We start from the raw sequence: 20,489 nt of genomic DNA, 5'->3' as shown, positions 1-20,489 counted from the left end.
GTACATTGTAAGCTAAATGTACATGCCTTGCTTGGCCAATTCGGTCTACTGTGGAAGAATCTCCAACGTTTTTTAGTTATCGAGAGGAGTATCCAGCCATAGCGCTAGCTACTTTTGGGGGAGGATAATTCCGGTTTCCCCTATGTCTCCACTAGTCGCTAGAATGGTCATAACTTTTAATCAAAATATGATATTTCTAATCTGTTTTCTGTTCTACATTGCCCACAGATTTGTGGATATTCCACCTGCTCAAAGTTTTTCTCTATCTCGTAATTAAAGTGGTTAAAAATTAAGTTGTCTGATGAGGTATGGTGGATGGAAACGTTTTTTGTAAAAAATGGCTGCCTAAAACCACCTTGATAAAATATGATTTTCCATAAGTAATCATATAATTATTTACATCATAAAAATCCCCTAGTTCTCCTCTTCAATATGGTATGAACAGTTAAGGTGTATGATTTAATATGAAAATTCATAAAATATGAAAATTAATATGAACATCATATTTCAACAGCATATGGAATGTTCAGAATTTTGTCCCAGGCAGTAAAGGGTTATGCGGAGCTTAAGTTATTTCTTCACAGATAACTAGGGTTACATGTAATATTGTATTTTACTCGGCAATATAAGGCTAGTTATGACACCTAGGCCTACTATTAAACATAAAAATATACTTATCGAAAGCTCTCGAGGTGTCTGCCTTGCATCCCAAGTGCAGCCACAACGAGTCTAAGGAACCACTTGAACCGCCCAGCAATGTCATGTTGCCTTAAAAATCACTGGACCGCTATACCGCCAACTGGTGGTATGGAGGCTTTACAGCTACCGAGGCACATATCGTCGCACATGCACACAGTTTGTGGATTTGTACCACAGCAGAAGTGTAGCAAAAGTCAAGTGTAAAAAACACAGCCAATTGAGAGGCCAGCCTTTGTGACTACATATTTGGACAAGGTATTACACATACACAAATCTGAGAGCGCATTTGTGGATCCTTGTACGCATTTGTGGATAGTACACAATTGTGGATCTTGCTGTGCATTCGTGGATCGTGCTTTGCATTCGTGAATCGTGCTTGTGCATTCCTGGATCGTGTTGTGCATTTGTGAATCGTGCTGTGCATTCGTGGATCATGCAGTGCATTTGTGAATATCTTTGCTACAATAATAGCCCCATATATATATATGAATGAATGAATGATTCATTGATTCATTCATTCAATCAATCAATCAACTTCAACTTTATTTATCCTTCAAAAGGAATTTAGTGTGCAGCAGGGGGTCAGAAACACATACACAAACACAGAACAGCAACCAAAATCCCAACAACATTACACAACACAGAACACACAATAGAGACACACCTTCCCCCAAACCCCAGGACAGGGTTCAATTGGGACAGTAATGGCCATTGGCAGGAAATAAATAATTAATTCATTTAAAAAAACATCATGATGTTGGCCAAGTGAATTTAGGTTCCTAATAGCCACAGGAATGAAAGAATCTCTGGCACGACCAGTTTTTTTTAACCTTGGTAGCTTAAAACGACGACCAGAAGGAAGCAGATCAAACTCTCCGAAAAGTGGGTGATCAGGGCAGTTTAAAATGTGTTTAGCCTTACCCATAACCCGTATACTGGGCTAATACCCAGTACCCCAACCACCTTAGATGCTACATTAACCAGCTTTGTCAGTTTACCCTTGCTGATCATTAGAAGACCACTGTACCACACCACAATGCCAAATGTCAAGACAGATTCAATAAAACGACATCAAAGTCGTGCACACCCTGAATGATTTCATCTTCCTCAAAAAGAAAAGTCTCTGTTGGGACTTTTTACAGACAGCCTCAGTATTGCTCTCAAAATATAATTTGTCTGCAAACTTCACACATTGCCTATTCTCATACCTACTCCTACAGTCATTAGTATATAAAATAAAAAGCAAAGGTGAAAGGACACAGCCCTGAGGAGAGCCTGTGGAACAAAGGACTTTAGAGGAGAGGGCACCATTAACCCTCACACACTGACCTATCTGACAAAGTCCAGTAACCAGCCAATTAGGGTAGAATTCAGCACACCACTAATGTTATCAGGGCCAGACTTTTCCTAATCTTAATTTGTTTAAATAATGTTTCAACCTTAGACATTCTTTCATTTTATTACATCATTTGAAATGATACTTTGACTTTCAGTAAAGCTTTTTCTTTGACAATTACTTGTACTTCTACTTGAGTATGGAGATTGTGTGGGCCTACTCCACTGCCACTTCTCATCACCAGTGAGTCAGTCAAGAGTGAGTGAATACAATGGTCCACTTGCACAAGTACAATTGTACACAGCAATGACTCGGTACAGATCCTGCTGTTAAAGCTGATCACTAGTTCCAGCTCTGTGGAGTCTGCTGGACCAAACTACGCAGAATAACAGAGTTTCATATCTGACCTTTCACACCTTATGCAGACAGGCTTTGGGATTCTTACATCTCAGAACCACTGTGACCCACCAGTGGGTCAACTGTATACCAAGGACATGAACACTGCATAAGGTGCAATGGACTCCTGGTCTCACCCTGCCTGATTAGTCAGTGTTGCCCAGTTGGAACAAGCCCTCACTAATGGTGTAACTATTTGTACTAAACTGTCAGTGACATTTGCATTGCAATGTTCTTGTTTTTCTCAAATCTCTGATTATTTGTACTATGATCTAGCCTTTTCTATTGAAAATGATTACTTTTTGTATGTTTATTTGATGTGTATTCTTGTAGTTTAGTAAAAGAACTCCATAGTATTAGTTGTTGTGCAGCCTTATCAGAAAAATACATTGTCTCTTTCGGTTTACATTATAGTGCTATTTATGTGGCCAGCTATTTACAACCAGTGGCAAAACTTGAAGCTGGCCCTACAAAGTAGTACAGTGTCATAAAAACAATATTATTATTAAATTATTATAGGCTATTATCAATGCTGGTGAATCCCTTCTTTCCCTACAATTGCTAACTGAGTGCACTGAACTAACACTTGTTAGAGTAATGTACAGTGTGGGTTAGGGAGCAACAGCACCTCAAGACACCCCATCACAGACAGCACAAATAGGTAATGTGTTCAGTGCCCCATGAAGGTGCATTTATTTTAGGTGCAGAAAACTGGAGAGAACTGTCATTGGTTCCCCAGGGAGTGGTGAGGTTAAGGGTGCCAGGATAATTTATGGTCAGCATTGTGGTCAAGTTCTGGGTGTCTGGGGCCCAGTGGTGGTCTTTTATAGTCCTGTCCTGTGTCCAATCTGTTTGTTATGGCTTTTCAGAGACATCTCTTTCACCCCCTGTTTCGACTGTCCCTTATGACCTGCTGATAAGGGTTGAGTGACATTAACTAGGGGTGGGCGGTATACCGGTATGAACGCGAATACCGGTATTGCGTTGTGCCATAATATGGATTTTGCCATATCATAGATATCACAATATATTAATAAATGTATTAGTTAAGTATTTCTGTTTGGTATAAAATCAAGTGATACTGCCTAGTGGGCTAGTTCAAATTTGTATCTTTTACCAAAAAAAAACATGCAGCATGGACGCTGCACACATTGATTGACGTCGCTATGCAAATGAGTACGCTGGGGTTGAAAAGTGACCGGACTACTTGCGGAGTGCTACAAAAGACGTGAATCCGAGGCAAAAAGGCCACTTATAAATAGTAAGCTGCCTTTCAGCACAAAATAGTTATAGACAACAAACGTTGTGTATCGCATTTCAGTAGTCGAGAGAAAATAGTCCCGTTCGTGTGGTTGTTGCTATGCAACGGACAAACAACATTGTGAAGTTCACGTTTGTTAGCCTAGCTAGATCTTGCACCATTTCATTTATTCTCAATGCTCATTTTATAAAAGTTGCTTTTCAACTAACAACGACAATGGGACACTTTCGATAAAATAATATTTAATTTAAATATCAGGCCTAAACATTCTAAATCAATCACAAATGTTTCGTAGGCACTGGGTATATGCTAGCTAGCCTACAAATGCTGTAAACTAGTTACAAGTGACTTGGGACTCGATAGACTAACATTAGGCTGTTGTTAAGGTTAGCTTATGTTGATTTGGATATCTCCATGTGCATCCGTGGAAAACTTTTTAAGAAGCCAAGACCAGGTCATGTTATTGCGTGGCTACGAAGCTAAAATTAATTAAGTGGATATCTAGTTAGCAACTTTAGGCTAGACCTGAGCTTCCGTCCAACGTTTCAGTAGCTAGACCAGCTAGTTAGCACTGATAGCACGGGACAGTGCAATATTATTGCTGAAAAATTAACCGACTGTTTCTAGTCCAGCTTGCTAATAAACTGCTGAACTCTAGTACTTGTAGACAGTCTTTTTCTTCGGCAACCACTTGTTATTTTAAGTGTGCAATATGGAACGCTCCCTTTTTAAGGTTAAGGCGTACAGTACTTTATTGTTCAATAATGCACACACATCAACCATCAGAATGCTTGATTTCATCCACCCGTATTACAAGACATAATAAAGTTTAGCCATAGCTGTGGCATTGAAGTACTGTAGCCTACTACTACACTGCCAGTGGGCGAGCCGAGTCTGTGACTCTGGCTAACGTCAAAACAAGACGCGGTCTCACTCAAATTCCAAGTTTTACACAAATAACAAACTACTGACCCGCTGTCTTCGCAATCGTCATATCTTTAAAACACTGCTGTCCACTTAGATGTAGAATTGACCCTGGTACGAAATTAAGAAAATACTCACCAGACGCAGATCGACAGTTGACTGAGTGTCAACACTGTTGACTTGTTGCTTCCGCAAACAAGTCAACGTTTTTACAGCAACCTATATTAAAATCTCACCACCTGGCTGTTTTCACAATAGTCATATCGTCATAACATTTCCCTCTTTGTTTTTTTGTGTAAAATTGAACTATAAAATTAGCTAAAAAAAATACTACTATGACGCTTTCTAGCATGGCTGCCGCCTAAAAGACGAGGCGGTCTCATGGGCGACCTGCACTCGCTCAAATTTCAAAGACTCACGACCTAAATCAAAAATGCGAGATTGCAGTTCCACTCAAAATCGCATTCTCTACAAAGCCAAATGGTTGTGATTTTTGGGGGTGGTATTTTTCACTCGTAATCCAAGCTCCAATTTGCGAGCTAGAAAGTCTCTATCACGTTGTATCCATGCGTCGTTGCTAACGTGTGTTGACGTGGTGACGTAGCTTGCACAGATTACCCTTCGTCGACAAAAGGCACTTGGTCGCCACAAAAACGTTGTAACCTCCTAAACTGTGCAACAAAACGTAAATCCAAATACAAGCAACTCAATCGCTAAAACGTTTGACACCTAGGTTATCTATGTAGTCCAAATATTGACAAAGTTTTAGGGGGTCAAAAAGAATAATAATAATAATAATAATATATATGTGAGATAACAATGGTTTGTGCTCGCCAAAGGCAAGCACACCCCAATTACAGCTGTTTGAACTTGGACCAAATCTGACAATGCTCGCCATTGGAGAAACAGCTTTTTTAAATTTCCAGTTATTTAACTTTGTGTATTCCATGCCTGGGAATGGTTCAATTGGCTGAGATGTTGAGCTGGTAGGCAAAGGGTTACAGGTTCAAAATCAGTCAGAGGCATAGTTTTTTATTTTTTATTCTGACAAAACGGTTTCTAGTCTTCCGATAAATCCTCCTGTTGTAAAACATAGCAATGCGTGTTTATTTGAGCCCATCACAACACTCCAATCATTTATTTAGCGAGACCACTGTGTAAAGTGTAACCCACTGCAAAACAAGCCAGGTTCACCACAGTAGCTAGCCACTTGTAGTCTACACATGGTCAAGATAACGCAAATGGTTATCTCTAATGAATTAAATTGATTGTTCAGGTGGATCCCTTGTTTGTTGCACAAATTCATTTCAGTAACCTAAGCCAGGACACATCCCCACTGATGCTTGGCATGATTTGAAATTCCCTTCCATGACAAGCTATGGCACTCCAAACAACCTTTAAAAAAGACTATAAGTAAGTTATTCTTTACAGCAGCAACCCAGTCATCCCGTTGTCCCATTTTCATAGGAAATGTACAAGCAGTTTCAACTTTGGCTGAATGTAACAACGCATACCACAGGAGAAACAGCTTACTTATTAATACACTTACTGAACATGACACTATTCAACACTGAGAATAGCTCAAAGGGCTGTGATGGTGACCTGTAAAGTATAAGGTAGTAGGTTGGAATCCAGCCATTATCTTTTGGCCTGTCATCATTTTGATTATCTGTCAAAATTCATTCCATTTTCATTCAAAATTCTTCTTCTCTTGAACCAAAGGTCTAATTGACTTGACATTTTGTCCAGATATGTATCATTGACGTATTTAAAAATGTTACTTAAGGCAATTGAATCAAGTTCAAAATGGCTGAATGGGGTGTATTTATGTAAGTTTCCACATCGCCTCAATATGTTTGTGTCACTAAATCATTTGTTTTTTGTTGAAGGATGGTTCAAACCTAACAGGCTTTAAGGTGACATGCCTCTGAAATACCATGCAAAGTTTCACCTTGATATGCCAAAATATGACTGAATTACAGCTGTTTGAACTTGGACCAAATCTGACAATGCTCGCCATTGGAGAAACAGCTTTTTTTATTACCCAGTTATTGAACTTTGTGTATTCCATGCCTGGGAATGGCTCAATTGGCTGAGATGTTGTGCTATAACTATTTTGTGCTGAAAGGCAGCCTTACTATTTATCTACTATTTATATTTTCGCTGGTAACCGTACTATAAAAGCAATAAGGTATGAGAGGCAGTATTTTATCGTCAATAATGTATGGGTTCCAGGGTGTTGTTAGGCCCATAGTGCAGCGGAGGGCCGGCAAACCCTGGAACCCATACATTATTGACAATAAAGTACTGCCTCTCGTACCTTATTGCTTACATATAAAAATGACAGTTCAATGTGATGTCACTAAGATGTGTGTATCGACACTATAAATACTATTCCCAGACACTAGCAGGTGAGAGCATTTATAGACAACTGCTTAGATGGCTCGATGGAAGAGGAAGGCCAATTACTAGGCAATCTGCTGATTTGTTGTTAGTTTTTTGGTGTGTAACTGGCTAATATGTTGTACCTGACTTATGGAGGATGCAAGAATGTTTTTAATGATTATTTCATAATGATTTCACGGGGTATCCGCGGGGTCTTAAAAAGTATGTTAAGTTGATAAATCCATTTGAACATTTTGTTTAATTGGTTGGATTAAAACAGTATTTATTACACAAGTAAATCACAAGCGTACTTTTATTCCCTCACAGCACTGGCAGACACAGGTTTGCTACAGGTTTATTTGAAGCTTCTTCTCCAAATCCACCGTGAAAACTAAACCCACAGTATAACAAGAAAATAAAACCACATTAGGTTTTTATGAACATACAATGACGTCTCGTCATCTACCGCTTATCCGGGGGTCGTATCGCGGGGGCAGCAACCTGAGCAGGGAGGCCCAGACTTCTCTCTCCCCGGCCACTTGCACCAGCTCTTCCTGGGGGACCCCGAGGCGTTCCCAGGCCAGCCAAGTGACATAGTCCCTCCAGCGTGTCCTGGGTCTTCCCCGGGGCCTCTTTCCAGTGTGACGTGCCCAGAACACCTCACCAGGGAGGCGTCCAGTAGGCATCCTGATCAGATACCCGAGCCACCTCAGCTGGCTCCTCTCGACGTTGAGGAGCAGCGGTTCTACTCTGAGCCCCTCCCGGATGACCGAGCTTCTCACCCTATCTCTAAAGGAGAGCCCGGACACCCGCGGAGAAAGCTAATTTCGGCCGCGAGATACTTGAACTCCTCCGCTTGGGTCAAGATCTCCTCCCCGACCCGGAGATGGCACTCCACCCTGTTCCAGTCGATAACCATGGCCTCAGATTTGGAGGTGCTGATTCGCATCCCAGCCGCTTCACATTCGGTTGCGATCCGCTCCAGTGAGAGTGAAGGTTGCGTCCAGATTAAGCCAACAAGACCACATCATCTGCAAAAAGCAGTGACCCGATCCTGAGGTCACCAAACCGGACCCCCTCAACGCCTTGGCTGCGCCTAGAAATTCTGTCCATATAAGTAATGAACAGAATCGGTGACAAAGGGCAGCCCTGGCGGAGTCCAACCCTCACCGGAAAGTTCGACTTACTACCGGCAATGCGGACCAAACTCTGGCACTGGTCGTACAGGGACCGGACAGCCCCGATCAGGGAATCCGGTACCCCGTACTCTCGGAGCACCCCCCGCATGAGCCCCCGAGGGACACGGTCGAACGCCTTTTCCAAATCCACAAAACATGTGTAGACTGGTTGGGCGAACTCCCATGTACCCTCCAGGACTCTGCGGAGGGTATAGAGCTGGTCCACTGTTCCATGGCCAGGACGAAAACCACATTGCTCCTCCTGAATCCGAGGGTCGACAATCCGACGGACCCTCCTCTCCAGGACCCCTGAATAGACTTTCCCAGGGAGGCTGAGGAGTGTGATCCCCCTAAAGTTTGAGCACACCCTCTGGTCCCCCTTTTTAAAGAAGGGAACTACCACCCCGGTCTGCCAGTCCAGAGGCACATTCCCCGATGTCCATGCGATGTTGCAGAGTCGTGTCAACTAAGACAGCCCTACAACATCCAGAGCCTTAAGGAACTCTGGGCGGACCTTGTCCACCCCAGGGGCCCTTCCACCGCGGAGCTTTTCAACCACCTCGGCGACAGAGATAGAAAGGCCCCCCCCCCCGATGTCCCCAGACTCTGCCTCCACGTCGGAAAGCGTGTTGGTGGAATTAAGGAGGTCTTCGAAGTATTCCTTCCACCGATCCAGGTCATCCCCCATCGAGGTCATCAGCGCACCATTCCCACCGTTTACAGTTTTGACAGAGCAGTGCTTCCCTCTCCTGAGTCGCCGGATGGTGGTCCAGAACCTTTTTGAAGCCGTTCGGAAGTCATTCTCCATGGCCTCGCCGAACTCCTCCCATGCCCGGGTTTTTGCCTCCGCGACCGCCAAAGCCGGGGAGGAGATCCTGAACCAAGTGGAGGAGTTCAAGTATCTCGAGGTCTTGTTCACGAGTGAGGGAAGAATTGAGCGCGAGGTCGACAGGCGGATCGGTGCGGCGTCCGCAGTGATGCGGGCTCTGCATCGGTCCGTCGTGGTGAAGAAGGAGCTGAGTCGAAAGGCGAAGCTCTCTATTTACCAGTCGATCTACGTTCCTATCCTCACCTATGGTCACGAACTATGGGTAGTGACCGAAAGAACGAGATCGCGAATACAAGCGGCCGAAATGAGCTTTCTCCGCAGGGTGTCCGGGCTCTCCCTTAGAGATAGGGTGAGAAGCTCGGTCATCCGGGAGGGGCTCAGAGTAGAACCGCTGCTCCTCCGCGTCGAGAGGAGCCAGCTGAGGTGGCTCGGGCATCTGATTAGGATGCCTCCTGGACGCCTCCCTGGTGAGGTGTTCCGGGCACGTCCCACTGGGGAGAGGCCCCGGGGAAGACCCAGGACCCGCTGGAGGGACTATGTCACTCGGCTGGCCTGGGAACGCCTCGGGGTCCCCCAGGAAGAGGTGGTGGAAGTGGCCGGGGAGAGGGAAGCCTGGGCCTCCCTGCTTAGGTCGTTGCCCCCGCAACCCGATCCCCGGACAAGCGGCAGATGACGACGACGACGGCGACCGCCAAAGCCGCGTTCCGCTTGGCCACACCTCAGCTGCCTCTGGAGTCCCCACAGTCTTCAGCTTGATGGCATCCCTCACCTCCGGAGTCCACCACCGGGTACGAGGGTTACCGCCGCGACATGCACCGACCGCCTTACAGCCGCAGCTCCGGTCAGCCGCTTCAACAATGGAGGAATATGGCCATTCGGACTCCGAGACATGATCAAAGCTCTCCCGGAGGTGGGAGTTGAAGCTCCTTCTGACATAGGGTTCTGCCAGCCGTTCCCAGCAGACCCTCACATTACGTTTGGGCTTGCCAGGCCTGACCGGCGTCCTCCCCCACCATCAAAGCCAACTCACCACCAGGTGGCGATCAGTTGACAGCTCCGCCCCTCTCCTCACCCGAGGGTCCAAGACATGCAGCCCCAAGTCCGACGACACAACTTCAAAGTCAATCATCAAACTGAGACCTCGGGTGACCTGGTGCCAGGTGCACATATGGACACCCTTATGCTTGAACATGGTGTTTATGGACAAGCCGTGTCTAGTACAGAAGTCCAACAACAAAACACCGCTTGGGTTCAGATCGAGGGCCCGTTGTCTCTTCGGGATGTGCCCGACCGGGCCCCATGGGAAAAGGCCCGGTCACCAGGCGCTCGCCATCGAGTCCCACCCCCGGGCCTGGCTCTAGGGGGGGGGGCCCCGGTGACCCGCTTCCGGGCAGGGGCAACTGAGAACCCTTGTTGTTTTTCTTCATGGTAGGTTTTTGAGCCACGTTTTGTCTGGTCCTTCGCCTGGAACCTGTTTGCCTTGGGTGACCTTACCAGGGGCATAAAGCCCCCGACAACATAGCTTCCAGGATCACTTGGACACGCAAACCCCTCCACCGCGGTAAGGTGGGGACTCAAGGAGGGGCAGCCAAGCACAGCATGTAAATAACGTTCAACAAAATAAAATAGACACAACTACATACGTCGTTGACTCAGTGCCGGTCCTATCACATTGGGCACCCCGGGCGAGTTTATTACTTGCAGCCCCCCTCCCTCGGGAGGAGGATATCTTGTGCTGTCCCCTACGCAGCCGGCTGCCCCCTGAGAGTACACGGAACGAGGACCGCTACTATCGGTGGCACAGACGACGGAAAATGCTGCACGGCACCGTCTCAGCAAGCAGGGGTGCCTGCAGTTGCCTGAAAAGGGCGCCAATATGCCAATTCCCCACAACGTTAAATGATAGATGAGAGAGTACCGTGCAGAGATTTTTTTAATGCTTGTGCGCCCCCCATGTGACAATGCCATGTGGGGGGCACAATGCTTGTGCGCCCCCCCTTTTATCGGAGCATTAAATTGTCCGTGCTTTGCTTGTGGTTACCTTGTCGACTCTCACTCATGAGCGTTCCTAGCCTGACGTTGTCATACTCATAATTCCAGTCAGAATATGAGTCTGAAAGCTCTCAGTTGGGCTGTGACTATGGGGCGTGTTTCAACCGAACTCGTAAAACAAATGCCTCTTTGCTCAATTGGATAGACCTACAATCAGAGCAACGTAATATGTTGTTTGTTGAAAAGAAATTCAACCCAAGGGCTCTTTCGTGACGTTGTTGATTACGTTACTGTTGATCATCTGTCCATCATCGCATAAAGCCCGCCCTGGCAATTTCATTGGTCCTCCCAGATCCTGGTTTTACATAGTTGTTCCCAATTCCTAATTTCAAACTGCTGCTAGCTCTTCTTGTGTTGTTGTTACTTTTTAATGTTTTATGTTATAGTGTTATATGTTATAGTGTTAAATGATATTTTTGGTATATGTTATTATGTTACTGTGTTATCTGTATCTACTGTCTGCTGTCTACTGCGTAGATGTTGCTGGCTAAGTCCTAAAAATGTTGCTGCACTGAAGCAATTTGGTGTATGCGACAAAGTTTTTGATTGATTAATACCGGCGAGCAGCGAGTTACAGTAGTCCAATTTAGAGAGGACAAGTGCTTGGACTAGCAGCTGGGTGGAATGCTCAGACAGGTATCTTCACAACCGGGAGACCGCAGCAATGTGGGCTGTGAGGTGGGGGGGTAGTTTGAAATAATTCCTTCGTTAATAACTTGTTACACAGAACTTTATTATATTAAATATTAATCCAAAATGATTCACACCTTCACAAAATCACCTTCACAAAACCCATACAAACTAATAATTTCTGCATATGCAGCAACTCTAGTGCTAAATAACTATTTAACTGGTCGGCTCCATGACGCCGGGTAAGTAGCTAGCTCCTGATACTTCTCACCAAAAGAACTAGGAGAACCTTTTATTAAGACATGTTCATAGGTACCTAGCGAAAAGTAACCTGAACTTTCCTAGATCTTTAGCTACGGCACTAAAGCTGAAGGCCTGCTGATATAACTGTGTCTTAATAGAACGGCGTATGTATGCATCGTTGCTAACGTGTGCTGACGTTGTGACTGTATGTATGTGAGAAAACGCATAACTGACAGAGAAACGGAGGGAGAGCAGGGAAAGGAAATGCACATCTGAATGAAAACGCTGCTTGTTTTAACCTAAGTAGTGTTAAAAACATTTTTTTTACAAAACGCAATATGTGGCGGCCGATGTTGATTCTGTGGCGCAACGCCACAAATAAATCTGTGTGGGAATCACTGGGGAGATGGAAGATATTACCAGTGTATATTACATTACTAAACAGTATTTAAATTATTTGGGCTTGCTGCATGTCACTGTGCTCCCTACCATGCACTGTTTTAGGTGAAGCTGCAGCTCTCCTTGATACTTGCACATGACAAATTGAATAAGCTTAGTGTCTCAACTGTGATTTCACAGACCTAAACAAATGACGCAATTGATCATAAATTCTTGAACAGAAGATAAAGAAGATAAATATATTTATCAATTGAAGAATAATACATTTAAAAATCAATGAAATATAAACAAATGTATTGACTTTCAATAGACTGGACATGTCTGTATTTTTGCTGCCATTTTTGACAACTGTAATATTATTGTAACCTTTACATTAGCATCTGGCATGTAGGGTTAAATACTAAGCTACTAACACCACACAATCTTTGTTATGCATTCTGTTTTTACCACAGCAATTGGCATAAAAAAAGTTGAGGATGTGCCTCTTGACTACATGTTTTTGTGTTATGTTTAGGTCCAAACAGATGCATTACAAGTTGCCAATGACAAGTTTGTCTTCAACCTGCCGGATTATGAGAATGTAAACCATGTGGTGGTTTTCATGCTTGGAACAGTGCCTTTTCCTGTAGGCATGGGTGGTGCTGTCTACTTTTCCTTCCCTGACCAAGTTGGTGGTCAAGTTTGGCAACTTCTAGGTTTTATTACTAATGATAAACCTAGTGCTATCTTTAAAATAGCTAGCTTAAAAGCAGGCAAGTATTAGCATGCTATGAATATTGAAAATCAATCTGATTTTTCTGATGAATTGGCATGTAACTGAAATGTGGTTCTATTTTTGTTTTTCAGGTGAGGGTGGTAAACATCCTTTTGGAATGATGGCAGCACCTCAAGCAGCCTCAGTGGCACAAGTAGGTGTGTCTATTGAGCCTCTGGATCAGCTTAGTCAGCAGACGCCAGTTTCAAGTGCTACTGTTTCATCTGTTGACTCATTTACACAGGTTAGGAAATATTCCCATGGATGCAGCAACTGCTCTACAGTGTGGAAAATAAATTAATAAAAGCTTTGCATCAATCCTATTAATGCATGCCTTAGGCCAACAAAGGCTATCGTATTTTGTGCACACATTTCCATCAGAGCTTGACTGATTAAGGGTTTTTTTTATACTCAAAGTGGAATATTTTTGTCATAAATCTGTCAATATGTTAGTCTGTAGCAGATATATATTAGATCTATATTTTACAGAACAAGTGCTGCCAAAAACATCTCACACACAAATTACATCAAAGCCTGAGTGGCGGCATGAAGGAGTCATGAATAGAGGCAACCCATGAAGGGGCTTGTTATTGTTTTTTAGTCATGGTAAAGAACCATTGCAATAGGAATTGGAATGGAGATTTATGGAATCTTCTTGGTAGTATAAATAGTTGTAGCTACGTACATACAGTGAGGAAAATAAGTATTTGAACACCCTGCTATTTTGCAAGTTCTCCCACTTAGAAATCATGGAGGGGTCTGAAATTGTCATCCTAGGTGCACTTCCACTGTGAGAGACAATTTTAAAAAAATCCAGAAATCACAATGTATGATATTTTTAACTATTTATTTGTATGATACAGCTGCAAATAAGTATTTGAACACCTGAGAAAGTCAATGTTAATATTTGGTACAGTAGCCTTTGTTTGCAATTACAGAGGTCAAACGTTTCTTGTAGTTTTTCACCAGGTTTGCACACACTGCAGGAGGGACTTTGGCCCACTCCTCCACACAGATCTTCTCTAGATCAGTCAGGTTTCCGGCCTGTCGCTGAGAAACACAGAGTTTGAGCTCCCTCCAAAGATTCTCTATTGGGTTTAGGTCTGGAGACTGGCTAGGCCACGCCAGAACCTTGATATGCTTCTTATGGAGCCACTCCTTGGTTATCCTGGCGGTGTGCTACGGGTCATTGTCATGTTGGAAGACCCAGCCTCGACCCATCTTTAATGCTCTAACTGAGGGAAGGAGGTTGTTCCCCAAAATCTCGCAATACATGGCCCTGGTCATCCTCTCCTTAATACAGTGCAGTCGCCCTGTCCCATGTGCAGAAAAACACCCCCAAAGCATGATGCTACCACCCCCATGCTTCACAGTAGGGATGGTGTTCTTGGGATGGTACTCACCATTCTTCTTCCTCCAAACACGTTTAGTGGAATTATGACCCCAAAGTTCTATTTTGGTCTCATCTGACCACATGACTTTCTCCCATGATTCCTCTGGATCATCCAAATGGTTATTGGCAAACTTAAGACGTGCCTGGACATGTTAAGCAGGGGAACCTTCCGTGCCATGCATGATTTCAAGCCATGACATCTCAGTGTATTACCAACAGTAACCTTGGAAACTGTGGTCCCAGCTCTTTTCAGGTCATTGACCAGCTCCTCCCGTGTAGTTCTGGGCTGATTTCTCATCTTCCTTAGGATCATTGAGACCCCATGAGGTGAGATCTTGCATGGAGCCCCAGTCCGAGGGAGATTGACAGTCATGTTTAGCTTCTTCCATTTTCTAATGATTGCTCCAACAGTGGACCTTTTTTCACCAAGCTGCTTGGCAATTTCCCCGTAGCCCTTTCCAGCCTTGTGGAGGTGTACAATTTTGTTTCTAGTGTCTTTGGACAGCTCTTTGGTCTTGGCCATGGTAGTAGTTGGATTCTTACTGATTGTATAGGATGGACAGGTGGCTTTATGAAGCTAAAGACCTCAAACTGGTGCATCTAATTTAGGATAATAAATGTAGTGGAGGTGGACATTTTAAAGGCAGACTAACAGGTCTTTTGAGGGTCAGAATTCTAGCTGATAGACAGGTGTTCAAATACTTATTTGCAGCTGTATCATACAAATAAATAGTTTTAAAAAAATCATACATTGTGATTTCTGGATTTTTTGGGGGATTATGTCTCTCACAGTGGACATGCACCTACGATGACAATTTCAGACCCCTCCATGATTTCTAAGTGGGAGAACTTGCAAAATAGCAGGGTGTTCAAATACTTACTTTCCTCACTGTATATTTACATTTGAACAGTTTAAAACTTCAATTTGGTGCAATCTGAGAGAAACTTTGATTTGCTAAAACCAGCGAGGTGAACGGAGCAAGCTAGCGAACCTGACACGAGTGCTGCTGCAGCTGTGTGCATTAGCGAGATGTGATACGGAAACAAATTGCTCCTCATGTGCCACAGCCTACAATCCAACAACAATGGCCTCTTTCAAAAAGAAAACAACAAATTTAGCAATACAAATTAATTTTACAACTAAAAATGTCAAATGCGATAACAATTTTCTTCTTGTTTCACTCAAAGATTCAAAACACAATTAAGATAGCTAACCACCAGATCTGAGAAGGCTGTCAACTTTCCAGAAATATACAAAATCTGATTTTTTCCCCTTCATTATAGTAGGGGGGGGGGGGCACAGGGAAATCATATCCAAATCACACAGAGGAAAGCTAATTTAAGGCTATTTTGCTCATGTTTTGGTTTAATTGCATGTAATTGAATGTAAATGTAATTGCGCATTCAGCAATGATTTTTCCCTGCCTTTCAAGGATGCAATTTGCCTAGCAAAATATGTATAGTTTATAAATTAAGTAAGTAGTTTAAATTAAGTTTATTTGTATAGCACAAAGTGCTTCACAACAAAATAAAATATAACACTACACATTGAGAATACAGGAACATTTTAAATAGAATATGATAAAATATAAAATAGAACATGATAAACAACCATAAAAAACCCTTGAGTTGCTTTTAGCTTTTAGTCAAGATGCTTTTTAAAATCTTTGACAGAAGTTGCACACTGTATAAAGGGAGGCAAGGCATTCCACAACCTAGGGGCCACTGCTTGGAATGATCGATCCCCTCTAGTTTTAAAATGGGTACAGGAAAGCACTGAAAGCTTATGACCTTATGACCTCAGATTAATAGATATAGTCTATAATATGTGCAAAATTATGACAAATATCTTTGCCAATTCTATGAAGTGCATTACTTTCAAATGAGCGTTTGTGTGTTGACTGGTAAGCGCAATTATTATGTCATGAGGAACAATAATCGTAAATGCAAATGCATTTGGTAAAGTGGATAAACATAACTAATAAATACATTTGACTAGGGCTGAACGATTAGGCGAACTTTAATCACGATCACGATTTTAATCACGATCAAATTCACGTGATCGAGTGATATTTATAATGCGTCATTCCGTTAATAGAACACTCCGTATCAAATATTTTTCAAAGCCAATCTAGCGCTACGTAAACCAAAAGTTGTGTTCGACATCGGCTGCATGAAACAACCAGCGAAACTTGCCGCTTGCATTCGGGTAGGAGTTATAAACGACTCTGTAAAGTCGTAAAATTAGTCATTTTATGTATTGGGCTATGATAAACTCTTCTCCAATCTGCAAGCTGCAGCCAGCTACGGCGCTGCATGGAGTCGAATACACCTAATGTCTGATCACAAGATGTTCCCTGCACCACGCAGCTTAGTTTCTAGATGTAGACGGTTACAGAGGACAGAGGTCCACCCTAGCCTGAGTAATTTTAGAAACACATACATATATCTGCGTTTGCACCTCCCGTCCACACTATTATGGCCTATTTGGATACTGAAAACTGAGATTTTCGAATACGCTCCCCTGGCCGGAGACATTTGAAAACGCCAAGTTTGCGTAGTAGTAAAACGATATGAAAACGCTAGTGTGGACGGACGGTGTTCTCATTTGGTTAGATTCAGTTATGGAATATACGTTTTTTATTGAATTGTATATTTTGAGTTTTATTCACATCCATTCTGCAGGTACAATGCATTGTGACAAAATTTGATTAGGTTAAAATCAACAAATAATCGTGATAATTATTCATGATCTCAATATTAATAAAAATAATCGTGATTATCATTTTGGCCATAATCGTGCAGCCCTACATTTTACATATTCACACGAGCAAAACTAATTAAATGATATTACTTTGATAGTTTGCAACTATTTTGCAAATGGTAGGCTAAACCATTTATGAATAGCCTTAAATAAGGTAGGCCTAATAAAAGGAGATGATGGGGCTGTTATGATCATTGGACTCAATAGTGTAACCGATCGTTCATGAATACAGGGCTCCGTGACTCCTTGTTTCGACCGGCCATACTTTATTGTCTCCACTGTTTTCGCACTCGACTTCCACCTTCACAATGAAAGTTCCCCATTTATAATTCCTGCCTAACATAACAGCCCACTCAATCAAATAGCTAATAGCTTACAATAGCATTTCTGAAATATTGAGAGGTATAAATGAGTAAATTAGCATTTTACAACATCTGGCTGCAATTAATGTCCTTTTTTTCTACTAAGAGTGTGTGAACATAACAATAAGCTAAATTAAATTATTATTGAGCTCTAAGTAGGCCTATCAGAATGGAATGCTTGGTAACTGGATTTGAGTAAGACAGACAACGTTGAAAGGAACTGCTTAGACGAAATCCATTGATTCACTACGCAATCGATCATTAGAAGGGGGGATGGGATTTTGCACCTTTTTAAATAGCCTGAAAGATGCAGTCACGGTTTAGCAGCTCAAAAAGAAAATCCAGTGCACAATGCAATACCCGTTATTTGATATAGTCCATAGATGTAAAGGGAACAAAATGTAGGCTACTCTAAATTATGGAACACCACTCCCAGTGAAGCTTTACGGCACGCCTTTGCCCTATCTTGGTTTTCAAATCCCGCCAGATCTCTCTGACGATAGCTCTATCTGCACGCAAACCCGCCAGTTGTACACAAAAGCTAACACTTTAACTTGAAAATTTGAAAAATGCTCTACTGATGCGAAGCGAATCCTATTTATGGCACACTGCTCTCCCCTGTATTGCGCCCAGCTATGGTGCAAACATAGCGCTGGTGCGCTGCAGAGACTTAGAGTTGCCTACCACAACGCTTTTAAGATTATCATGTTGCAACCAAGGTCCAGCAGCAACAGCTGGCTCTTTGCACAGCTGCAAGTTGACACCTTTGATGCCAGGAGGCGAAAGTTGACTCATTCTTTTGCAGCTCGCCTCCTGGCGTCTGGAAATGACATAGTTAGGCTACTGTTATCCTCAGACGCTTTTTGAAGGAGCCAGTTTTGGAGAAACTACTGCTACACTGTACATAGGCGATGTGTTGTTTTTAGTTAAGCATATTAGATAAGTAGATTCATGTCTCTTGTATGTAATGTTTTCGTGTATGGGCCATTGCGCCTGACATAAACATTAAATAAAATAAAAATAAAAATGATATCAGTTTCAACCGAACTCGTAAAACAAATGCCTCTTTGCTCAATTGGATAGACCTACAATCAGAGCAACGTAATATGTTGTTTGTTGAAAAGAAATTCAACCCAAGGGCTCTTTCGTGACGTTGTTGATTACGTTACTGTTGATCATCTGTCCATCATCGCATAAAGCCCGCCCTGGCAATTTCATTGGTCCTCCCAGATCCTGGTTTTACATAGTTGTTCCCAATTCCTAATTTCAAACTGCTGCTAGCTCTTCTTGTGTTGTTGTTACTTTTTAATGTTTTATGTTATAGTGTTATATGTTATAGTGTTAAATGATATTTTTGGTATATGTTATTATGTTACTGTGTTATCTGTATCTACTGTCTGCTGTCTACTGCGTAGATGTTGCTGGCTAAGTCCTAAAAATGTTGCTGCACTGAAGCAATTTGGTGTATGCGACAAAGTTTTTGATTGATTAATACCGGCGAGCAGCGAGTTACAGTAGTCCAATTTAGAGAGGACAAGTGCTTGGACTAGCAGCTGGGTGGAATGCTCAGACAGGTATCTTCACAACCGGGAGACCGCAGCAATGTGGGCTGTGAGGTGGGGGGGTAGTTTGAAATAATTCCTTCGTTAATAACTTGTTACACAGAACTTTATTATATTAAATATTAATCCAAAATGATTCACACCTTCACAAAATCACCTTCACAAAACCCATACAAACTAATAATTTCTGCATATGCAGCAACTCTAGTGCTAAATAACTATTTAACTGGTCGGCTCCATGACGCCGGGTAAGTAGCTAGCTCCTGATACTTCTCACCAAAAGAACTAGGAGAACCTTTTATTAAGACATGTTCATAGGTACCTAGCGAAAAGTAACCTGAACTTTCCTAGATCTTTAGCTACGGCACTAAAGCTGAAGGCCTGCTGATATAACTGTGTCTTAATAGAACGGCGTATGTATGCATCGTTGCTAACGTGTGCTGACGTTGTGACTGTATGTATGTGAGAAAACGCATAACTGACAGAGAAACGGAGGGAGAGCAGGGAAAGGAAATGCACATCTGAATGAAAACGCTGCTTGTTTTAACCTAAGTAGTGTTAAAAACATTTTTTTTACAAAACGCAATATGTGGCGGCCGATGTTGATTCTGTGGCGCAACGCCACAAATAAATCTGTGTGGGAATCACTGGGGAGATGGAAGATATTACCAGTGTATATTACATTACTAAACAGTATTTAAATTATTTGGGCTTGCTGCATGTCACTGTGCTCCCTACCATGCACTGTTTTAGGTGAAGCTGCAGCTCTCCTTGATACTTGCACATGACAAATTGAATAAGCTTAGTGTCTCAACTGTGATTTCACAGACCTAAACAAATGACGCAATTGATCATAAATTCTTGAACAGAAGATAAAGAAGATAAATATATTTATCAATTGAAGAATAATACATTTAAAAATCAATGAAATATAAACAAATGTATTGACTTTCAATAGACTGGACATGTCTGTATTTTTGCTGCCATTTTTGACAACTGTAATATTATTGTAACCTTTACATTAGCATCTGGCATGTAGGGTTAAATACTAAGCTACTAACACCACACAATCTTTGTTATGCATTCTGTTTTTACCACAGCAATTGGCATAAAAAAAGTTGAGGATGTGCCTCTTGACTACATGTTTTTGTGTTATGTTTAGGTCCAAACAGATGCATTACAAGTTGCCAATGACAAGTTTGTCTTCAACCTGCCGGATTATGAGAATGTAAACCATGTGGTGGTTTTCATGCTTGGAACAGTGCCTTTTCCTGTAGGCATGGGTGGTGCTGTCTACTTTTCCTTCCCTGACCAAGTTGGTG

The 20,489-nt window shown here is 42.5% G+C and overlaps 1 protein-coding gene across 2 annotated transcripts in view; it reads left to right on the top strand.

The window, feature by feature from the left end:
* Positions 1–20,489, top strand: part of hikeshi (heat shock protein nuclear import factor hikeshi) — a 93,772-nt gene that overhangs the window by 15,125 nt on the left and 58,158 nt on the right. Inside the window, exons 2-3 of one of the 2 annotated variants that reach the window (XM_084668247.1) lie at positions 12,847–13,084; positions 13,179–13,446. In XM_084668247.1, coding sequence (XP_084524373.1) covers positions 12,847–13,084; positions 13,179–13,387 — 447 coding nt within the window. In that variant the 3' untranslated portion in view covers positions 13,388–13,446. Of the gene's footprint in view, positions 1–12,846; positions 13,085–13,178; positions 13,447–20,489 lie in introns of those variants that run through there. The other variant, XM_084668248.1, reaches the window with a different exon arrangement.

The sequence above is a fragment of the Hypomesus nipponensis genome, chromosome 12 (assembly GCF_054491055.1).
Source record: "Hypomesus nipponensis isolate SF chromosome 12, ASM5449105v1, whole genome shotgun sequence".
In the NCBI taxonomy this organism is placed as follows: Eukaryota; Metazoa; Chordata; class Actinopteri; order Osmeriformes; family Osmeridae; genus Hypomesus; species Hypomesus nipponensis.
Note: the sequence above shows the minus strand (reverse complement) of the source record. Positions and strands in the feature narration are given on the sequence as shown.